The following is a 20,749-nucleotide window of genomic DNA, read 5'->3' on the forward strand; positions in this document are numbered from 1 at the left end:
AAAATATCAACCCTCCCTCAAGTTCTAATCATCTTACATTTTGGTTTTCTAATCTCCTAAGCATGTAGAGACTGTTAATGCGTGACTCAGCTCTTTACCTGTACCAAATTTATTGGCCAAAGCAATGCTCTGCAGAGTCTGGGAGAAAGTTAGGTGCTGTCATTCACCAGAGCTTGGAGTAATAAACTACATAGCTGTGGAAGAAGTGTATCTTCTGGAGAGTTCTTAGTGTAGTTATCAGTAGCTGCTATCACTGTTGTAAACCTTCACAAGGAAACTGATTTTTTTGAGGATTTGAATTCCCATACTTTTTTTTTTCTTTTTAATATATATAATGAAAAACAGAATGGCACATCATTAGTATACTAATATTTTCTGGAATTTCATTACTATTATTTTTTATATTTAATTTTCTAAAATTGTGTCAAAATCTACCTGCAAAGAAAGGGCTTAAAACACGGAAAAATTGGAAACCACAATTCTCTGGTCCAGTTTGGATCAGAGCACAGGGAAAACAGAGAGGTACAACAATAAGAGCATGCATAGTCTGTGTTTATTGTGAACACAAGCCAATAAACATAGTGACTTTTTATCAGAATTTAAATTATGAGGTGAAATGTGCAATAAACATCTACCACAGGAAAGACAGTACACTGGGAGAAGACAAAAAAGAGCAAAGTCTTCCAGGAAATATATGGGATCTATGCAAATGCAACTTCTACTAGTTTTCAGGAAGTGGAAGGAGAGACTGAGAAAGTACATGAATTTTGTGAGGTCTTCCATAGCAGAGAGGAAAAGGCCAAATATGAGGGACACCAAGGAGGAAAAACAAGAGATAGATTTAGCTAAGTCTAGAACTAGTTTGAAGATATTTGGTAGTTGAAAATATAGGAATAAAGAATAGGAATATATTCCCCTTGTGGAACAGTGTCCCTAATGTCCATATTTCCTAGGAGGATTAAAAATGTGCACTCATTTTCGGAATGACAGGAATTTAGTCCCAAAATAAGCTCTGTGTTACTGATTCCCACTTCCCAAAAAATTAGGAGCAAGTATACATTCTCAGTATTATTCAAAATTAGGTGACTTAAGCAAAATGTATCAGTTATACAAGTAAGAAAGCCAGAGATTTTAACAGTACTTTCAACCAATAATTTTTATACATGCATCGTTCTTACTGTTTGCTCGTACTGTTCATCAGGGCCTTACTTTTACTGTTATAAGAGGACTTTTCTTTATCTTAAAGCTGGAAGGCTTTCTTAAGGAATTACTGATTATCTGGTAAAAAAAACCATAAAACCTATCAAGACATACCTGACCAGGCTGAGCATTTTCACAGACAGTTGTCTCATACTCCATGGCAAACTCAGGGGCATTGTCATTGATGTCAAGAATTGTGATGGCTACGTAACCTCTTCCAATCTGTGCTGGATTCTCTATAGGAAAAATTCCAATAAAACAATTAAGAGGAGATTCTGGCAAGTTATTCTGAAGGTCATTAGCTTTTTCATTTGCATTCTTCTTTTGGATATGCATGTCAAATCAATTATAATCCCTTCTTCAAACATAAAAGAAGCTCTTGTCTTGATCTTCTGGGCAAAAATTTACCTGCTTCAGCTGCATCAGTTAACCCAAGATTTTACTCTCAGGATCTAACTCACTAATCACAGCATTGAATCAAATCACATGGAACAATAAGAGCAAGAGCAAGATGATGTAAAATCATCACAAAGATAGCTAGAACATCATTGTTTATACTGGGAATAGAATGATTGTTATGGGGAAAAAAAAATCCTGAAATTTAGATGGATCAGAAGTCAAAACCAGAATTTTATCAACTATGTGTAAGAGAAGAGAAGGCTGCCTTCTGAAGCAAATGCTAAAGTATTAAAAAAAGTGCACACACAGCTAAGTATTTCAACAGTCATTAACATGTTGAATACCTTAAATATGAATCATATCCTAAACTGATACACATCTCTCACTAAACTATGAGTATGTTTAGTGTCCAATGTCATAATTTAAGCTTAAACAGTAATTATATTTTGGACTAAGCATAGGGACATCAGTGAGTGCAATACTTATTTTGCTTGGCTTTTGGAGCAGGAAAAAGAGTTGTTACAGTCCTTTCTTTACCAAAAATATTAGTATTAGAGTTACAGAAGGACAAAATTAAAAACTTTTCAAAACTTCAAATATGTATCTATCTTTTCATAGTGTATTGCAACCACATTTTAATAAATATTTTAAGCATTCAAATGTAAATCACAAGGTGGGTTTTTTTTTTTTGTTGTTGTTGTTTGGTTTTCATACCACATGTGAAATACCAGAGAAGCAAGCCATTTTGACATAAATTTTTTCCTCCACTGATCTAAGCTTATTGAAAAGCAAGCAAGGATGAATATAAATTAAAGTAGTACACATTTTCACTTGTGGTCCTAGACTCTCATTTGTGTCAGGTATGCCCCTTACCTACCTCATCAATTTTGCTACCATCCAGGAAAATTTTTGTTTTCCGTTTTGGGTTTTTTAGACCAAAATTCTACTTATGATAATACAAGAGAAATTTATAGAGACATTAAATAAAAAATCTTAATTTTCAGGTTAAATGTTAAGCTCACTGAAATCACAAAGTGATGATTTTTACAATAACAAGCCAGAGAACTGATAACTTTTTTATTATCACAGCCCAACAGAGTAGCAATAAAAATAAATGTTGAAGATTTGAATTCTTCAAATGTAAAAGCACTTCACAAAATGTATTCAAAGCAGAACAAGTTTAGGTTTGAGCTTGCATCACAAGATTTCTATGTACACACTTGAAGCATTATATTTTTTAATCACTTTTCATCTTACACCAGAAAAAGATACCAAGTACAAAATAACTGCTACAGTAATACCTTAGAATCAGAAAAATGAAACCACATTAGCATTTTTCTTATATCTTATAAGATTTTCCTTATATCTTTTAAGATATAACAACAATCAACTCTGAGTGCCCTCACTGAGCTGGGGTAACAACTCTGCCCTGTCTTCCATATCACCTTTCCTGTAATAGTGTGAGAATGCTGACTTACCATATTTTGTCTTCCTTTGCACTTGTATTTCAGAACACAAATGAATACACAAGGTGTGAAGCAAATGAAAGAGCAAAATATTTTAAATTTTTTATCATATTGATTTCTTTTGCATTAAGTACTATGTTATTTCTCTCTGCAAAAGTTTGCAACTGCCAGAATTTCTCCGAATGAAGTTGATCAAAAACAAGCCTGAAGCCTTACACATAAACAGTCGATAAAAATCTTTCTATGGATACTTACGACTTTCCATGGCCAAAACTGTGATATTATGAACAGCATTAGTTTCTCTGTCCAAAGATTTGGCAGTTGTAATGACTCCACTGTTGGCATCAATATTGAAATACCTTTCCAGGTCTGTGTTTCGATCTATTGAATACCTAGGAAAAGGATGAAAGAAACTTTTCATTTATGTTCAATTATAGCTTGTAAAAATATTTCACTGATTTATTAGAGGAAAAGTGTTTCCACTGCTTCCTTAGTTTGAGCATTGCTCAGTCCAGTTTCCCTGGGGCATTGAGAGAAGCAAAGCCAAATGCAAAGGAGAGAGAATTACACAGTGACTTGCACCAACAATGGTGGGCTTCACTCCCACAATGTCATCTTAAGTGAGGTTGTAGGTATTCCTCTGTGGTTTTTTCTTCCTCTCTGCTGTAAAGCAAACTCAGGAATTAATCAAATAGCATCCTCCTGAGAGTCAGCTGAGAAGGAGAGCTGGAATTTGCTACAAGGCTGTATCAGCAGACACTGATCCCATGGGGGCTGGCAGTCTGAGCACAGAGCTTTCTATCACCAGCAGAAGAGCCCCTGAGTCACCCAGAGCTGGAGGAGAAGGGGGAAAAAGGAAACATGATGCAAACTAGGGTCAAGAGATTGCATGTCATCACAGCCAGCTCACAATGCTTTACTGTCATTAGACAAACACAGGCTCATGCCCTTAACTCTTTGGCTTAACATATCTTTACCTCCCAATTTGTTTTAGGAAGGGGAGCTCCTTAGGAGCTGCTTAGTACACTGAAAATAGCATAAAAGAAAAGGTCAAAACACCTGTGGGTGATTTGCTTATATCCCTTTTGAGAGTAAGGGACAGTTCATTAGGCAGATTTAGATTTATAACTGGAATATTCTTGACATTAGATTTATTATTGGGTCAGATTCTTGCACTCTCATTTAGGTCAAGTATGTACTCTAGAGCACTTTCCTGCACTCAGGATGAATTAAAATGTCTGAACCACATCAAGTGTGATCATTGCAATTACTGCACACTGATGATATATTACATTATTGATATAACATAAACCAAGTTATTTGAGCAACATGGAAAGAAATAATGCAAGACAAAACATGAGACTTCTTAGACACAATGATTTTATGAAATTATTTGTTTGTTCAGTGTTGTAATATACCATTTTCTTTACTGCATTACTGTGTTTTATCTATCCCTCTTAACTGTGTAATCGAAGTTCAGAGCCTTGTTGCATAATTAGAATTGTTTTGCTGCATTATGTCACAGTGAGAGAGAGAAAAATAACAAGTCATAACTACAACAATGACAGCAGTTTTTGTGGATTACTGTTTTCCCTTTTTCACTTTTTCTTTTTTTCTTTCATTTTGTCTTAACTGTAGGCCATTTTTCACTTTAATTTTTGCAGGCACCACTGTGTATTTGGTCAGCAGTGCTCTACAGTTGCTTCGTGGTTGGCAAGTTTCCCCACAAGACTACACCTGTCACCTCTGCTATGTAGTCAGGCTTGGCAGGCTTGGCAGGCCTCATAACTGATATTCAATCTCCTTCCAGACTTCCCTTAGAAATCCTTAGATTTCCCAATTATTAAGGCTATCACTATGCAACTTGAAGAGTCAAAGGAGAAGGAGGAGAAAGAGGAGAAGGAGAAAAAGAGAAGGAGGAGATGGAGAGGAGAGAAAAACCGAGAAAGTAGTAAAGGAGGGAGACAGGGAGGGAGGAAAAGCAAACAATTATATAAATTGGATGACAGATCCTTATGAAACAATGAGAAAAATAATTTTATGCATAGGAAGCAAGAAGTTTTCCTTATTATAAGCATTGTATCCGTACTCAAATTCTAAAAAAAAAACCAAAACATTTTAAATACATTTAATCCTTTAATTCCTCCCAACCATAGTATTTGAAAATCTTTGAGCTGCAGGAGTTTTAAATCCTTTATTTAAGCTAGTTCAAACATCAATAGTTCTCTTGTCCTTATGAGATAACCTCTTATTTTCAAAACATTTATTATTTTCCCCAGTCCTTGGTATTGTCAAGGTTCTGCGTCTGATCTTGTAGTTTAAACATTTTCTGAATTGCAAAACTAGTTTTAATCAGTATCAATATAATCCAATGTTTGGAAGTTGGAATACTTATTTATAGATTAATAGTTTAAACTTCTTAAACAGATCATGAAAAGTTTTATGCATTAATCCTACTTAGCACATTCCAATTTTAGGTAAATCTGTCTCTGATGTATCATAGCATATGTAGAACAGCTTTAAATTATTTGATCTTTTAGCACCTTTGACCATGTACCTAGCAAGTTCACAAGAATATAGACAAATCTTCACTACTTTTCTTTTTTGCTCTCCCTCAAATACCAAGAAACTTTGAAGCAGAAGGAATCTTCAAGATGTTAGCAGGTGATATAATTATTTTTTATGCTGGAATTGTAAAAAATTAACCAGATCAAGGCCAATAAACTCATCTTTGTGTTTACAAAGGAGTCAAAAGCATTCTGAGCATGGCCTGCATTAATGGAGCTGCGTTTAAGCCTATTCTAAATTATTCCGGTAATCAGATATTATACACCAGATGCTAGCATCAGTGCCAGAAAATATTGCCACAGCAAAGATAAATTTCACAAGTAAATCTATGCCAAACACTCATCTAGGACTTGTTTATACATGATAGGAATCAGCTATTTTGAATATGTAGCAAATACATAACGAAAGAGATAGAACACTTGCATCACCCCTAGGAGAGAAACATATGCTTAACTTTTGCAACATAAGATCTCTGCTTTAGAAATTACACTAGACTCCCAAGTTCATTTTCAATGCATGGAAGGAAAGACTTAGAAGTGGCATCCAAACAAGTACCCCCACAAAGATCTTTCCTATGTATGCCCAAAGTAGCAATAAAAACAAATTAAACTAAGCACCAACTTTTAATTGTGTATGAGTTCCTCCCCCTGCAATGTTTAAATTCACAGAGTTCCTAAGTTATAATCATTACTCTCTAGATTCTTGCATATTCCTTTGAGAATTAATATTGCTACTCTGCATAAGAAAAATAACAAGTAGCTCAATACTGGTTTAGCTAAGGTGGTGAGTCTTTGTCCTTGAGCTCTGACCTTAGATGTAGCAACCATAAGATTGAGAATTGGTGTTCTCACAAATTCTTACGGTTTCTTAATGATAATGGAAATTATATTGTGGAAAACTTGCAGGTTTTTCAGACACTGAAGACAAAGGAAGAGGGCCTTGACAGTCTATGAATCTCCAGTGATCATACCTCTTCCCATTCAAATGGAAGATTTTTGGCTGCAACAAAATTTACAAAACAAAAAGCCTTTAAACATCCCGACTAGCACAGGATCCATTTCATCCTGTCCACTTCTCTCATTAAAGATTTTTTACAAATATTTCCTGCTTTGGGACCTCATCTCCAGTTTCCATGTGGGATTTTATGTCTTATTGCATTCTGACTCCTAGGGAATATAGACTATAAATCATTAGTCAAGCATGGAACATCTGAATCTCCCTCTGCAAGGGAATAAAGCTTATTAATTACTTTCAGTGTAACCAAAATCCCTCCACCACAAGATGAACAGCTTCAATGCAAAGGCTGTAATAAATAGTTAAGACCTCTTACAATTACCTGACAGGGCTATTTGAAGCATCTGGATCATGGGCTGCTACAGTTCCAATGATAGTGCCAACCTTTGCTGCTTCAGACACCACCATGGAGTACAGACGTGAAGTGAACACAGGCGGCTCATCAACATCTTCTACAATTATCTTCACTGTGGTCATATCACTGAACGGCCCCAGACTCAGGAAACGAGGGTCAACATGCATATTGGCTGCTTCTATCCTCAAGGTATAGCTTGTCTTAGCTTCAAAATCCAGCTCCTACAGCGGCAAAATTATTTGGAAATGTTATTATTCATAATAACATCTTGATGCAAAACTGTTTTGCTTAAAACTTTCAGTTATGCTTTAAGTATAAAATGAAATTACCTTTGCCATTTGTATACAACCAGTGCTTTTGACTGAAAGACCATAGTTGATTTTTTAGTTTTATCAAAACACTATTTGCAGAGGCTCACTAGTGAATATTCTGCAATGACTTTGGTGATAAAGATAGTTCTACTTTGTGAATGAAACAAATGTATGAGATAATGACAAAATTTTCTGTCACTTCTATGAGGACCAGATTCGCACCATTGTGAATTAATACTTTTTTTGTTTTATTATCATTTTATCTGAGCTAATGGCAAATACAATGTGACACACTACCCAGACATAAGAACTCCATACTCTACAAAATCTTTACAGGTTACTTACAGGTGAAAACACCTCATTCAGAAAATTGTGGGTGGCATTTATTTCTTTTGGTTTATTTTTTTTGTTTTAAATTTCTTTTTTAATTTATTGGTTTGCGCATAGTATTTGGACTGAACAAAAATTTTTTTCTGCAATCTCTTATAAATTTGAGTAGAAAATGTGGCAATGACTTAAATCACACTGCTTACATCAGAATATTTTGTACTGAGATGCAGCCTGGAGATTGTTTTGGTTTATTTTGCTTGTTAAGCAAAATACACTTTTTTTTTTTTTTTTACCTTCCTTCTGCTTTAATTTTCTTTAATGGAAGTACAGTTTCTTTTTAAATAAATACTGCATTAGAATAAAAAATTACCCTCCACAACAAAAGAGATGTCTGTAATCTGAGGATATTCAGACTCTTCAGAAAGAAGAAAATTTTATTTGAGGAAAAAATAATTTTAGCTCACAGGCCATTGCTGAGAGAAATCATCAAGTTAATATTGGAATCAATTACCCCATATCTATGGTCTTACTTTGTCAGTTTGCACCAAACATCCAGCTATCCTTTCCTTTGTAATTCCAAGTTTAATCACTGAAAACAGTAGAAAAATATTGAAGCACTTCCAAAGCTGCGGTCTGGTTACTCAACTATGTCTTCAAACTATGATTCTGAGTGTATAAAACAGATTAAAAATGTTTTTCTGCAGTTCTGCGACTGAATACATCACAGGGATCTGAGATGTGCTTGCAAATTAATCCTCCAGCATCTGTGAAACATTCCAGTATTCACTCAGAGGAGCAGCAGAGGTGAAACACACATCTGTTGACCTACAAGGGCCTAAGTTCTCCATCTAGTTACAGTCAGATAAATCCCAAATGAGCATCTTAAAGTCAGCGATTATGTTGATGCCATAATACAGCTGCAAACAGTCTAGATTTAAATATGAAAAATGAACTGCAGCGCAGCACACTCAGAAAGGCACTGAACTTTTACAAGCTCTGTGTGGCAGCAAAAGGCTTCTCCAAATGGGAATACATGTGATCCTCATATCAGGCAAGCACTTCTTGCATTGAATCAAAGCTGTAGTATCCACAGCTCTTGGAAAACAGATATCCTGAAATAGAAAGTTTGTCTGGATGGTGGTCCCTGTACTGGATACAACTGTTCAGTATTCATTAGTAAAGCATGTTTAATAGTTTTTCTTATTTTCACGTCGGTTTCATATTTAAAGTACAATGCATGTGTTATGAAACAACCTCACAGTCAAAAATGCAAATGCAATGTGATGTTGGAATGATGAAAAATGCCTCATAAACTCCATTCTGTGGTGATAACAATTAGGCAAGTGATATTTCCAGATGAGCAGCAAGGTTAAAGAAAGGACAAACTAACACACAAATACCTTAAGACATCATATTATCTAATAAAAGCAAACTATTAATTAAAAAAATATAATCTGAATAAACAGCATAATAAGTAATGATAACCTGAAAAAAATGTCAAAGGCAAAAGGCTAGCATTTGTTGAACTAAAAATAAACCCAAAAAACACCAAAACCAAAACTCCCCCTCAATAAGCAAAAATTCCAACTGTTTTGCAAACAGGGTATTTTGAGTCAGAATGTACAAAAGTATGTAGTGGAGAAAGGAAAGATAATTTATCCACATTAATTAAAAACTCGTTAATGAGTGGTTTCTGTTGAAACTGAGTGATTGAGATTACAGTGATGCATAATCAAACACATGGAAACATATGAGAATGCAGAAAAGATAGCTTCTTCTGATATACTAATATCAACAGCACAGTCCTTCAAAGTAAAAAAAACATAAATTTCTGATTTGATAGACAGAATGTATACCATAAATATAACTGGAAAAATTATGCAAATTTTAATAGAGTAGCAGAGTAGCATAGCAAAAAAAAAAAAAAAAAAAAAAAATTAAATTAAGACACCCCCATGTTTCTATATTGATTAAAGAAGACTAGAACTTTATTAACTGAAATAATAAATGTTTTCTCAAATGGATGTTTGTCATGAAAGACTGTTAGACTAGTAGGGAATTCACCAAAAATACACATTCATTAGAAAAGCATTTCCTCATGGAAAAGGATGAAAAATTAACAGCGGTGTAGATACATATTCTAAACAGCCTCACTTACTAAGTGCATGTTCAACCTTCTCTAACTTAGCCCTGTACATCTGAGAAAATCACCATATGATCCTTAGTGTGATTGTAGCAAAATTCTTCCAGGAAAGATATCAGCTGGTGAGTGCTTGGTTTTCACCAGTCACTAGTAAGGGAGTCTCACTAACTGAAAGAAGTAAACATCTGCTCTCAGCAACACGAACTCTTCCCTAGCATTCAGTGAGATATTTTCTGGTAACTAAAGCTGCTGGCAGTATTCAAAATATACAAGGATCCATGTTAATGAAAAATAAATAAATAAATAAATAAATAAATTTGAAAAATCAAATCTATGCACGCATACAGAGGAATGCAGTTGGTGTTTAGAAGAGGGTAATTCTGGATTGACAAATGGATTTTTACAATATTAAGTGATTTTATTGCAATGGCACTAATGTTATTTTCAGTTCTTTCTAGCATAGTCTGTCTTCTGCGGGGCGTTGCAATATCTACAAAAGCTACAGTCATCCTCAATCTATTGCTCTATACAACCTCTCATCCAGTGGGGAACATAGAGTTATCAGAGTTTGAGGCAGAATATAATCTGGGAAAAATAAAGAAAATATCAATGGTATGATTAATGTGCAAGAGCTCTTGACCTGGTGTAAATATTTCAACATTTCTTAGCTAATATAATGAAGAATTGCATGCTACACACACTAATGAAAGACTGAGAAAGTGAATGGAAAAGATTTTCTGTTTTTGTTTCTTATCTAATTATCATTGTTGTCTGTTATACAAAGAGCATTATTTAAATGGTTTCTGGATCATGCCTTCATTATTTCCTGCTATAACAAATGCACAGATTCTAGTGATGGAACACCAAGTTAACAGACTGCAAATCACTACATCAATGGTGAAGGTTAAACGGACAATGTATACTTCAGTCCTTCAGTACAGTGAATAGAGCTTAACAGCTTCATTAATATCTGTGCATGAGTATTATCTGATTAGATCCTGTGCAGGATCCATTAATCTTTCCTTTTCTGAGGTCTTTTTTTTTTTTTCTTTCTTCTTCTTTTCCTTTTAAGGGGTAAGAATTTTATCCTCTCTGAAGGAAATTGCAAAACAAGTCTTCTATTTTAGACAGGCTGGATATGAAGTTATAACTCACAGAAAGCCCATTTTTATAATGCTCATTTTTATTGCATGGTAACTTTGTAATAATGTACTTTTCAGAGGTGAAAATCCCATTTTTAAACCCAGTTGAGGTTTTATATTGAAAACTGCAGTACATCAAACAAATGCACAGTCTCTCAAAGGAACTAGGGAAGCCTCAAGTTCTTACATTGTAAATTCTGATACAGAATTGAAAGAAAAAATTCTAGCTAAAAAAATTTTAAAGAAATGGTAACAGTAATGGAAAGATAGCTTTTCACTCAAAAGCTTATACATAAACCCTCTCCTCCCCCCACCCCCATTTTATAATTGCTAATATTGCTTTTAGAATTGCTTTCAGGCTTTAAAATAATCTCTTAGCAGTCAATTTCTATGAGAAAGTACTTTAGAACCTTGTTTTTCCCTTTAACATTCATACCAGTTGGTGATCTTGGTGGTAGGGCTGTGTATTGAGAGTAGAAATGAAGGCAAAATGAGAAAGAACTCCACCATGGGAAATCTTAATGCTTGTCATTTTCTGCACTAAGAAATTACAACCCTCACTCTACAGAGTATATAGGGAGTTTTTGGTCTTTTTTTATCCCCCTTTTAAACCCACTAAAATCTCTCCATAGACTTCCAATTGGCTTGAATCATGTCTCATAACATTTCAAAAAGTCACATATGATATGTAAAATAAAAATATACCTTGCAGCTTTTTTTTTTTATTATTAAATTACCATAGCTACTTTAAGCACCAAATATTTGACAAAAGTGTAGGTGGATACAGAGTATCGTGGTTTTAACTTTAGACATTTTGGTCCTAAACTATTAATAATACTGAAGTCTAACTTTAGCCTGCAACTTTGTGGTTAAAGTGAGATCAGTACTTACATGATGCTTTCTTTAGTACACTATTTCTAGGAATAGTACTTTGGAAGCCACAAGAATTAAGGGTTTGTGTATGTACTTTGCTTAGAAAGCAAAGCCAAGACTCCATTCATGTGTATAATAATCAGGATTCTGTCAAAAAATCATTTTGAATTCACATCAAAATTGTATGTAGGTTTGCATGGACACTTCAGGATCTGTTGTATTAAATGACTGAATCATCATTCGCTTCCAAAAGTGTTTCTTCAATTCTAAGATTTCAACTGCAGAAGAAAATCTGACACATTTTTTAAAACTCCAATATATGCAGAAAAATTACGCTTTTTCTCCAAACACCCTCACCACTGTGAAATTGAGTTATGCAAATGATCTGAGTCCTTACTAACGGATCATTGATAGCAGTATGTAAATTACAAATGAAACCACAGGAAGGAATTGATCCTACTGTACAGATGGAGAACTGAGTCACAGTGTGAACGAAAAAAGAATTTTGAGATACTTCTAAGAAATATAAATGCCCGATTCCTTTTCATAAACTCTACAACTCTATTTTTTTTTCTGAAAAGATCACATAGGATGGACATTCTCCTTAATTGGGTTAAAAGGTAGCTTACACATCTAGTTTAGTTTTACTTTGGAATTGGCAGCCCATGGCTTCAACCTATGCACTCTTCACTGAGTTAAAAACTGGACAGGCTCAGAGAGTTGGTAGTGAATGGACTCACATTCAGTTGCCAGCCTATAACCAGTGGTGTTCCCCAGGGCTCAGTGATCATTCTAGCCAGGTTGAGTATCTATAAATGATTTGGATAAGTGGATTGAGTGCACCTCATTAAGTTTGCAGGCAACACTAAGTTGCATGGGAGCATTGCTCTGCTGGAGGGCAGGAAGGCTCTGCAGAGGCATCTGGACAGGCTGGATCAATGGGCTGAGGCCAATGGTCTGAGGTTCAACAACAATAGTGTGGGGTTCTGCATCTGAATGACAACAACCCCCTTCAGTGCTACAGGATGGGGATAGGCTGGCTGGAAAACTGCCCATCAGAACAGAACCTGGGGATGCTGGTCATGAGTGTGCCCAAGTGCCTCAGAAGGCCAATGATTTATACCAAAACCAGTGTGTCTGGAGGGACAAGAGCAGTGACTGCCCCTCTGTACTTGGCACAGGTGAGACCACACCTTGAGTCCTGTGTCCAGTTTTGGGCCCCCCACTCAAGAGGTGTTGGAGTGTAGAGAGAAGGGCAATGGAGATGGTGAAGGGTCTAGACAATTAGTTGTCTAAGGAGTGACTGAAGGAACTGGGGTTTTTTATCCTGGAGAAAAGGAGGCTCAGAAGGAACATTACTTTCTACAACTAACTAAAAAGAGACTGTAGTGAGGTCGGGGTCAGCCTCTTCTCCCAGGTAACTAGAATAGTACAAGACAACACAGACACAAAATGTGCCAGGTAAAGGTTTAGACTGGACATCATGAAGACTTTTTTTTCACTGAAAGGGTGCTTAAGCACAGAAACAGACTGCCCAGGCAATCATCATCCCTGGAAGTGTTCAAGAAATTACTGGAAGAGGCACTACAGTTTAACTGACATGGTGGTGTTCGATCAAAGATTGGACTTGATGGATTTGGAGGTCTCTTCCAACCTTAATGATGCTATCTTACGATTCTATTCTCTTCTATTCTGTTCTATCTTATGATTTACCACAGAGACTGTGCTACAGTGCTGAGATCAGCCAAACTCTCACATTATTTACAACATCAGAATTGCAGCATGAACAGCTCTGAACAGGATAAAAATAAGAAAGATTTCTCCTGTTTCCTCTGACAAGTGAGAACTTTTCATTTATTTGCTAGTATTATTTAACAAAAGAGAAAGTGAGTAAATAAAGAAGTGGGACGATTTCCACAGGAACTTGAAACTGCTAGGCAACAAATTGTATGAATATAGGTTACAGGAAAAGACTCTTATTAGCTTTATGACCACTTTCCCACCCTTCATTTAAGCTGAAAACATTGCTTATGGGTCTCATACACTTGTTATTTATAACAATTTCTGAAGAAAGAAGAAAGACAAAGAAAGCTAAAGTTTCTCTTCTAGAATTTTTCATATCCTATTTCAGGTAATGAAATAGCTTAAAATAGCCTAAAAGTGATTTACACATTTACCATTGTAGATACATGCTGGATACACTTTTTGCTTATGAAATCTGTTAATGCATTGTGGAAGAGAGTAGATTTTATCTTTTAGTGCCAGTAACCAAGTAAATGGTTCAACACTGTTTTACTAGCTTCTGTCATAAGATGAACTTTTAGCTTCTCTAATCTTACAAAAAATTCTACTCAGACATAACATGCTTTTATTATGTAAGCCATAAATTCATGAACAAAATTAGTCCTTGTCCTAAACATTTTAAACATGTTGGGGTGTGGGGGGTGGTGTTTGTTTTTGTTTGATTGGTTTATTTTGGTTTGGTTTTTTGGTTTTTTGGGGTTTTTTTTGGTGGGAGGTGGTGAATTTTTGTTTCGAAGGAATTTAAGCTGTTTCCTGGAATATGTGAACTACTTATCTCATTCATTTAATTTTGAATCAAATATCCTAACTGGGATAAAATAAAATAAGGTGTGATGAGTGTGTGAAAGCCCATATGGCTGCACAAACTGTACAGTGATACAGCACACATGCCTCTTAGTTGTGCTGCATAAGGTAGTACAATCCTACTCTTTACTCTTTGAAAGGACAAAGACCAAGCAGATAGAAACGTAGAGAAAGCGTTTTTCCCTTGTCTGATTCCATATTGTCAAGGGAGTGCCAGACTATTGCCAAAAGGTTATTTAGAGCTGAGGTTTAGTCTAGTAGCTGATCTACACTGACATTAAGTACTAGGTAGCAGCAGTACTAGCATGTTCAGGAGGACATAATCCCTAGCCCTGCCATGGCTTTAAAAATTATGAGCAGAACAATCACTACTACTCAGAAAACAGCACTGTTCTCAAAGCGTTAGGAGAAAAATCCATCCTGAATAAACTGCAAGCCAAAGAGATATCTCTCTTTATCGCAATGCAGAAGGCTTATAAAGGAAGGAATACACTCTATTATTTCAACAAATATCACTATTATTAGTAAAAACACTTTTTTTTTTTTTTCCACTGACACATGATGTTTTGAAGTCTCTTTGTTGTGGGGTACAGAGAACAAGTATGTTCAAACAGGCATGGAAAACAATCCAAAACAGAAAATTAAATGCACCCAAATCTATTCACCAGTAATCTTGAGATACACCCAACCATGTGACGCTTTTCTCATTCAAATATCATGGTATTTGGTATCTCCCTGTTTCAAGCCAGATCATTTTCCTGCAATTTTTGCTTGTCCCTGGGCCTATTTTTTAATAGTCCGTAAAAGGAATATTGTGGAATAAAAATAACAAAGAACATTAAAAAATTCCATCTTTACACTGTGAATTCTTAAATCTCACTTCTCTCCCTACAGTTTTCTTTCTTACAAAAACTCTCTTTTTTTAAAATTTAATGCTACTTATGTGTTAAAAGAAGTGTCAGATTTGAGTAAGGAAGTCAACTTTCAAAATTGTCTTAAAGTGTTTGTCCTTCTAAAAACAGAATGCAAAATCCTCAGTTTGTGTGTGGAACTTGGATAAACAGGTGCCAAACTTTCTCCAAAAACACCCAGCACAAAAATGAATGGAGAAGTGCCTTCAGCTGCTCAGAGCTACTGCCGGTGATTTTCATGCCCAGCCTGCTGAGCTTTATGTGCAATTGCAGCAGAAGTATGCAAAACTGAAGCACCCATTTGCATTTAGAACCAAAGCGTGCCTTTTCATAAGTCTTTGCCTTGGCATTTTACTGCCTGATGTGTACCCAGACGTGTCATCTGAGCATATCAATAATCAGAAGTTGAAAAGGATAGGCATGCATTTTGAGGCTGAGCAGTTTCTCAATACCTCAGCTGGTTTTAGGGCATGAAAAGGAGAAAGGCAATTGCACTCAGAGGAGTACAGAACATCATGTGCTGGACAGTAAAACTTTTAAGCAGATTCCAGGCCACAAACTTAATTTCTTCCCTGATTTCTTACTAACAAGTACACATTATCATACAGGGATAACCTGACTCCATAGTGATCTGGCAGGTAAGGTTCAGTGATTGAAACCCACTTAACCTGCATATGAGTTATTAATGATCTTTAATTCAATTTATTGTCCAGAATACAGCGCAGTGGCCTGAAAGGCACTGAATCTTCAGTTTCTCACTTCTATCCGGGACAATGTTCTCTACAGGGCTGGCAGGAAGGGTCTTTCAGCACTGGGCAAGGCACAAGGTTTCCTGGAGTGAAAATAAAAAGCTAAGGACATCCTGAGGTTTGGGAGGTGCCCTCAGCATGGGGAATCACCTTTGCATGTGTCAGAGTATGTCGGGTTTGGGTGAAAGGCAGTCAATTTTCCCCACAGCAGACCTGTGCTGTGCTTTACATTGCTCGCTGGAAAGGCATTGACAACATGCCAGTTTTTTGGTTGCTGCCAAGCAGTGCTGGCACATCACCAGTGCTGTCTCTCCAACATTTCCCACACAGATGGGCAAGTTCTTGGGAGGATACGCAACCAGAACAGTGGACCCAAACTGACCAAAGAGATATTCCATGCCATAGGGGATCTTCACTGATATAAAACCTAAGAGAAAGGTGGGGGGATGGAGTGAGAGAGTGGGCATTTTTTGTTTACAACCTTTGCCTGCTGAAGCAACTATTATTTGAACTAAAGCCCTTCTTCCCAGGAAGTGGTCAGGCATCTCCATAATGAATAAGATCTTCTGGTTTTTCACTTTGCTTGGCATGCACGTGACCTTTGGTTTTGCTTTCGTAAACTTATCTTGAACCACAAGGTTTTCTCCATCTCATTTTCTCACACTGTCCAGCTGAAGAAGGGGAGAAAGACAGGTTTGTGGACACCTGGTACTAGCCAAGGACTACCTACCACACAGAGGAAAATAAATAAAAAACAGTTGTAAAATTAGAGAAAGGGTCTAAGCCTGCAGAGAAAGAAGTCTGAATCCTTATGTCAAAATATAGCAGCATGTAGGTATAAAAATTATTAACAGATTAGACCATTTGATCAGGTCAACAATTTGTACCCTTTTAATCTAGTCCAACAGCTATCTCATAGAGCACTTCTTTGGACAAATATTTAGTAGTGAAAAGTCCAGTTCAGCTAATTTCGTGGCTTTTAGTCTGTTCAAGCTCTGCTCCAGGTCAGCCTTTCCAGGCATCGCAGCTCCCTAGCTAAAATAGAGTGTAGAAATAACGAATGTCAATTGTTTGGTCCACTGTATAGAACTGAAATCAGGATACTCCAGGAACAAATACCATGACTGCAAAACCATGCTAAAAAAATAGGAAATTAACTCACCAGATATTAGATCACTGAAGACCCTGACTGATTCAGTGTTGCTCATTGTAGCACTGGTAAATGTCCTCTCTCTAGGATAGGCACATGCCCAAAAACTTTAAATGAGCAAACTAAAGGAGACACATTGAATTTGGCTGTTGAACAAAAAAACTACTAACTTTTCATCACTTGTATTTCAAACGTGCTAAGCAGAAGTACATTTTGCAAGAAGCTGGAGATCGGTGTTTTTTCTTTGAAAAAAGATGATTCACATTACACATATTATGATCTTTCAAGGGTGAACGTACTTGTTTGTTGTGACATCTATGGATGACTACCAGCTCCCAACAGGGGTTAAGGGCATCAGAGAAGTAGGCCATTGCTTTGCAACATTTTGCAGTCTTAACTTCTTTCAAGGGAGAAATATAACTGAAGCTTTGTATTGTTTGAAGAAGAAATTGATACACCAGAGAAGGGAAAAAACCCAACACAATAAGACAAAAAAGCCCCCCAACTAATAGGTGAAGTTTACAAAGGCTAAAGAATATATAGGGAAGAAAAATCTGTTATGGAATAATATTTAGTACAAACATAGGTCGTTGTTTGGAAACATAGTTACATATATTCCAAAATGCCAAGTCATTCCCACATTTCAAGGATATTAAATTGTTGAGGAATACATTCAGTGTAGGTACCTGGGTAAGAAGTTGCAGTGGGAGCTGCTGGTTGAGCTCTTTGTGGGAACCCCAGGCTGTGACATACCACCCTCTTCACAGCAAAGGTCACAGGGACCTTGCCAAGCATTCAAACATTAAGGGTAGGGAATTATATGAGAGATTGTTCTAAGGTGTTGTATTTCTTTTAATGTTAAAAAAATTTAAATTTTCTTGAAAAATATTTCAGTACAGTTTTCCTTTTTAAAAGGGTAGTCTAAAAATGTGTTGCAGCAATGTAAGAAAGCTTAGTTTTAATAATTTTATATCAACATGATTTTTCAATTTCATAATGTTTTCTAACTGCACATGAAGAAAGCTACAAAGAAAAAATTTGTCTTTAAAATCTTCAGGTTTTTTTTAAATAATATTTTTTTAATATGATCTTTAAACCTACTACTTTTAGTGTTACATAGTTTTAAATTAATAATGTGTGCTTTCTGAACAGTACAACATCAGCCAAAGACATTTAGGTAATTATTTTTAAAGTTAATTTCAGGATCCATTTTTTATTTGGAGGCTCGGTTTTTGCTGCAAGATATATTTTAACACTTTCTATGACTTAATACAAAGACAAATTAGACTAAAGTTTAGATTCTCATTCAAATGCAGTGCTTTAAAACATCCTCCTCAGGTCTTGTCAAAGAAAATGCAGAATATTTTTCAGCATAAGTTATTAAAAACCTAAAAATCACATAGTGAAGTCAAGATGAAATATACCAATGAAAACTTTTACAGCAGACAAGGCTGTTAGAAACAAAAGCTCATACTGTCATTACCTGCCCTCGTCTTGAAGAGTTCCAAACAAAATCAGTGGGTAAAATCAGACTCACCTTCTGAATAGTTATGATTCCCTCCTGGGTGTCTTTATCAACAGAAATTTTGAATACTCCCAAACCATCACCATCCACAATCTTGTACTCCATTTCTGCATTTGGTCCAACATCTGCATCTGCAGCTTTTATTCTGGCCACCACAGAAGCCACTGGCAAAGACTCTGGAACGTTATATTGATATGATCCTGCAAAATTTTAAAATGTAATGAATTCAGAATCTTCAGGGACTGAAAGAAAAAAAAAAGAAAAAAAAGAAAAAGAAAAAGAAATCTAGCTTTCTTAAATCTACCTTCCTTTAAATCATCTGCCTGAACATTTACTCAGGCTACAAGAAAATACTTTTCAGTTTTGAAATAGAATTGCCCTATTTGCTAGGTTTTCTTTGTCATAGACTTTAAATACAACAGGCATAACTTCTCCATATGACAAGAGAAGTACAAGGGAGATGCAAAAAATATTAAAAACTTAAATGTAAATCATTATGTGAGTCCCTGATAATATAGACAATTTCACTTTGTTTTCCAGAAAAGAGGAAAGAAAAGCATGTAAGTAAAAGATATCAATATACAAATTTACTATTCTATAGCTTTATATCTTAATTAGGCAGTTCGCAATCTGAATAACACTAGAAACTAATATATATTAATTTCTTTAAGAGCAAGTGCACCATCTTGAGAATTCTAGCCTTTTTAATTCAAGAACAAAATTATATATATGCTGTCAAAAGGGTATCAGAGTGCATTCTGTAGCCAATAACATTCTCACCTTCAAATATAACTTCAGTTATTCTATTGTTATTTTAAACAGTTGGTGGCTTGAAATAACAGAAAATCTATTATGTGCAGATCTATTTTTTCCATCATTGGAGGTGAGGCTGGAGTTGATATGAATCTATCCTTCACATTGCTTTAATTCTATGTTACCACATAATTTTTATTTTCCTTATTAAGAAAAAAGCACTCCAGACAGAATGCTATGAAACAGCTGAGCTCTTGGGTTTGAGCATACAACTGTGTGCTCCTTTCTTTAGGTTAGGAAGACAACCACCTTTGTCAAAGAAGTCAAATGGAGGGAAAGTGACTTCCCAGCTCCTTCATGATTAACTCTTTAAAAAACACTGTAAGCATGTGAGAATGTCAAAGTAATACCAAGGATTAAGAGTCAAATTAAAGAATCCTGAATTCTAACTGGCAGGACCTAAATATCTCTTAGGATATTTTTTTTGTATATTTATTCATGAGAGGAAGTAAAATACACTAATAAATATGCCTGCTGCTGTACACCATTTCAAGGGATCTGGTATCCATGAGGCAAAGAAAAATAATGTTTACATAATAATAATAATAATAATAATAATAATAATAATAATAATAATAATAATAATAATAATAATCATCTAGCAGTCAGTGTTTAACAAAATACATAACATGGAAAATAATAACTTTTTGTTTAGAAATAGCACAGTGTGTAAAGAAAGTAGCAATGTCTAGGAATAATATTACAAGTCATGTATTTCCAAAGTAACTTACTGCGTGGAAAGCGGGGCGGGTTGTCATTAACATCAGTCAGGGTGACAGTGACAGATGTAGTCCCTGACAATCCCCCATTCTGCCCAACCATGTCCTTTGCCTGGATAACTAAGAGGTACTGGTCCTTAGCTTCTCTGTCCATATTTGGAAGAGCAGTCTTGATAACACCTGCAGAAAGACAACAACACAAGCAAATATACGCTACTGTGGAGGCTCAGTTTGCCTTTAAAAGGTAAGACAGGATCAGTGGTTGCAGCAAGAGTAGAAGGAATTTATTCCAACACAAATATAACAGGTTTTGACCAGGAGTTGCACAGACATACCATAATCTTATTTTAAATAGTCACCAAACACACCAATTTTTATTTAGTACTAGATTCACTGGTTAATGGTGTGCATGATTGTGTTTTTCAAGCATCTTCTCCCTGAACTAGTCTTCATAATGTCTTGGGTAACAATACC

The 20,749-nt window shown here is 35.6% G+C and overlaps 1 protein-coding gene across 1 annotated transcript in view; it reads right to left on the reverse strand.

The window, feature by feature from the left end:
* Window positions 1–20,749, reverse strand: part of CDH7 (cadherin 7) — an 85,307-nt gene that overhangs the window by 15,573 nt on the left and 48,985 nt on the right. Inside the window, exons 5-9 of the mRNA XM_033055776.2 lie at window positions 20,288–20,455; window positions 18,756–18,943; window positions 6,970–7,223; window positions 3,321–3,457; window positions 1,315–1,436 (exon numbers count right to left, since the gene is read on the reverse strand). Coding sequence (XP_032911667.1) covers window positions 1,315–1,436; window positions 3,321–3,457; window positions 6,970–7,223; window positions 18,756–18,943; window positions 20,288–20,455 — 869 coding nt within the window. The remainder of the gene's footprint in view (window positions 1–1,314; window positions 1,437–3,320; window positions 3,458–6,969; window positions 7,224–18,755; window positions 18,944–20,287; window positions 20,456–20,749) is intronic.

This window comes from Catharus ustulatus, chromosome 1, assembly GCF_009819885.2.
Source record: "Catharus ustulatus isolate bCatUst1 chromosome 1, bCatUst1.pri.v2, whole genome shotgun sequence".
In the NCBI taxonomy this organism is placed as follows: Eukaryota; Metazoa; Chordata; class Aves; order Passeriformes; family Turdidae; genus Catharus; species Catharus ustulatus.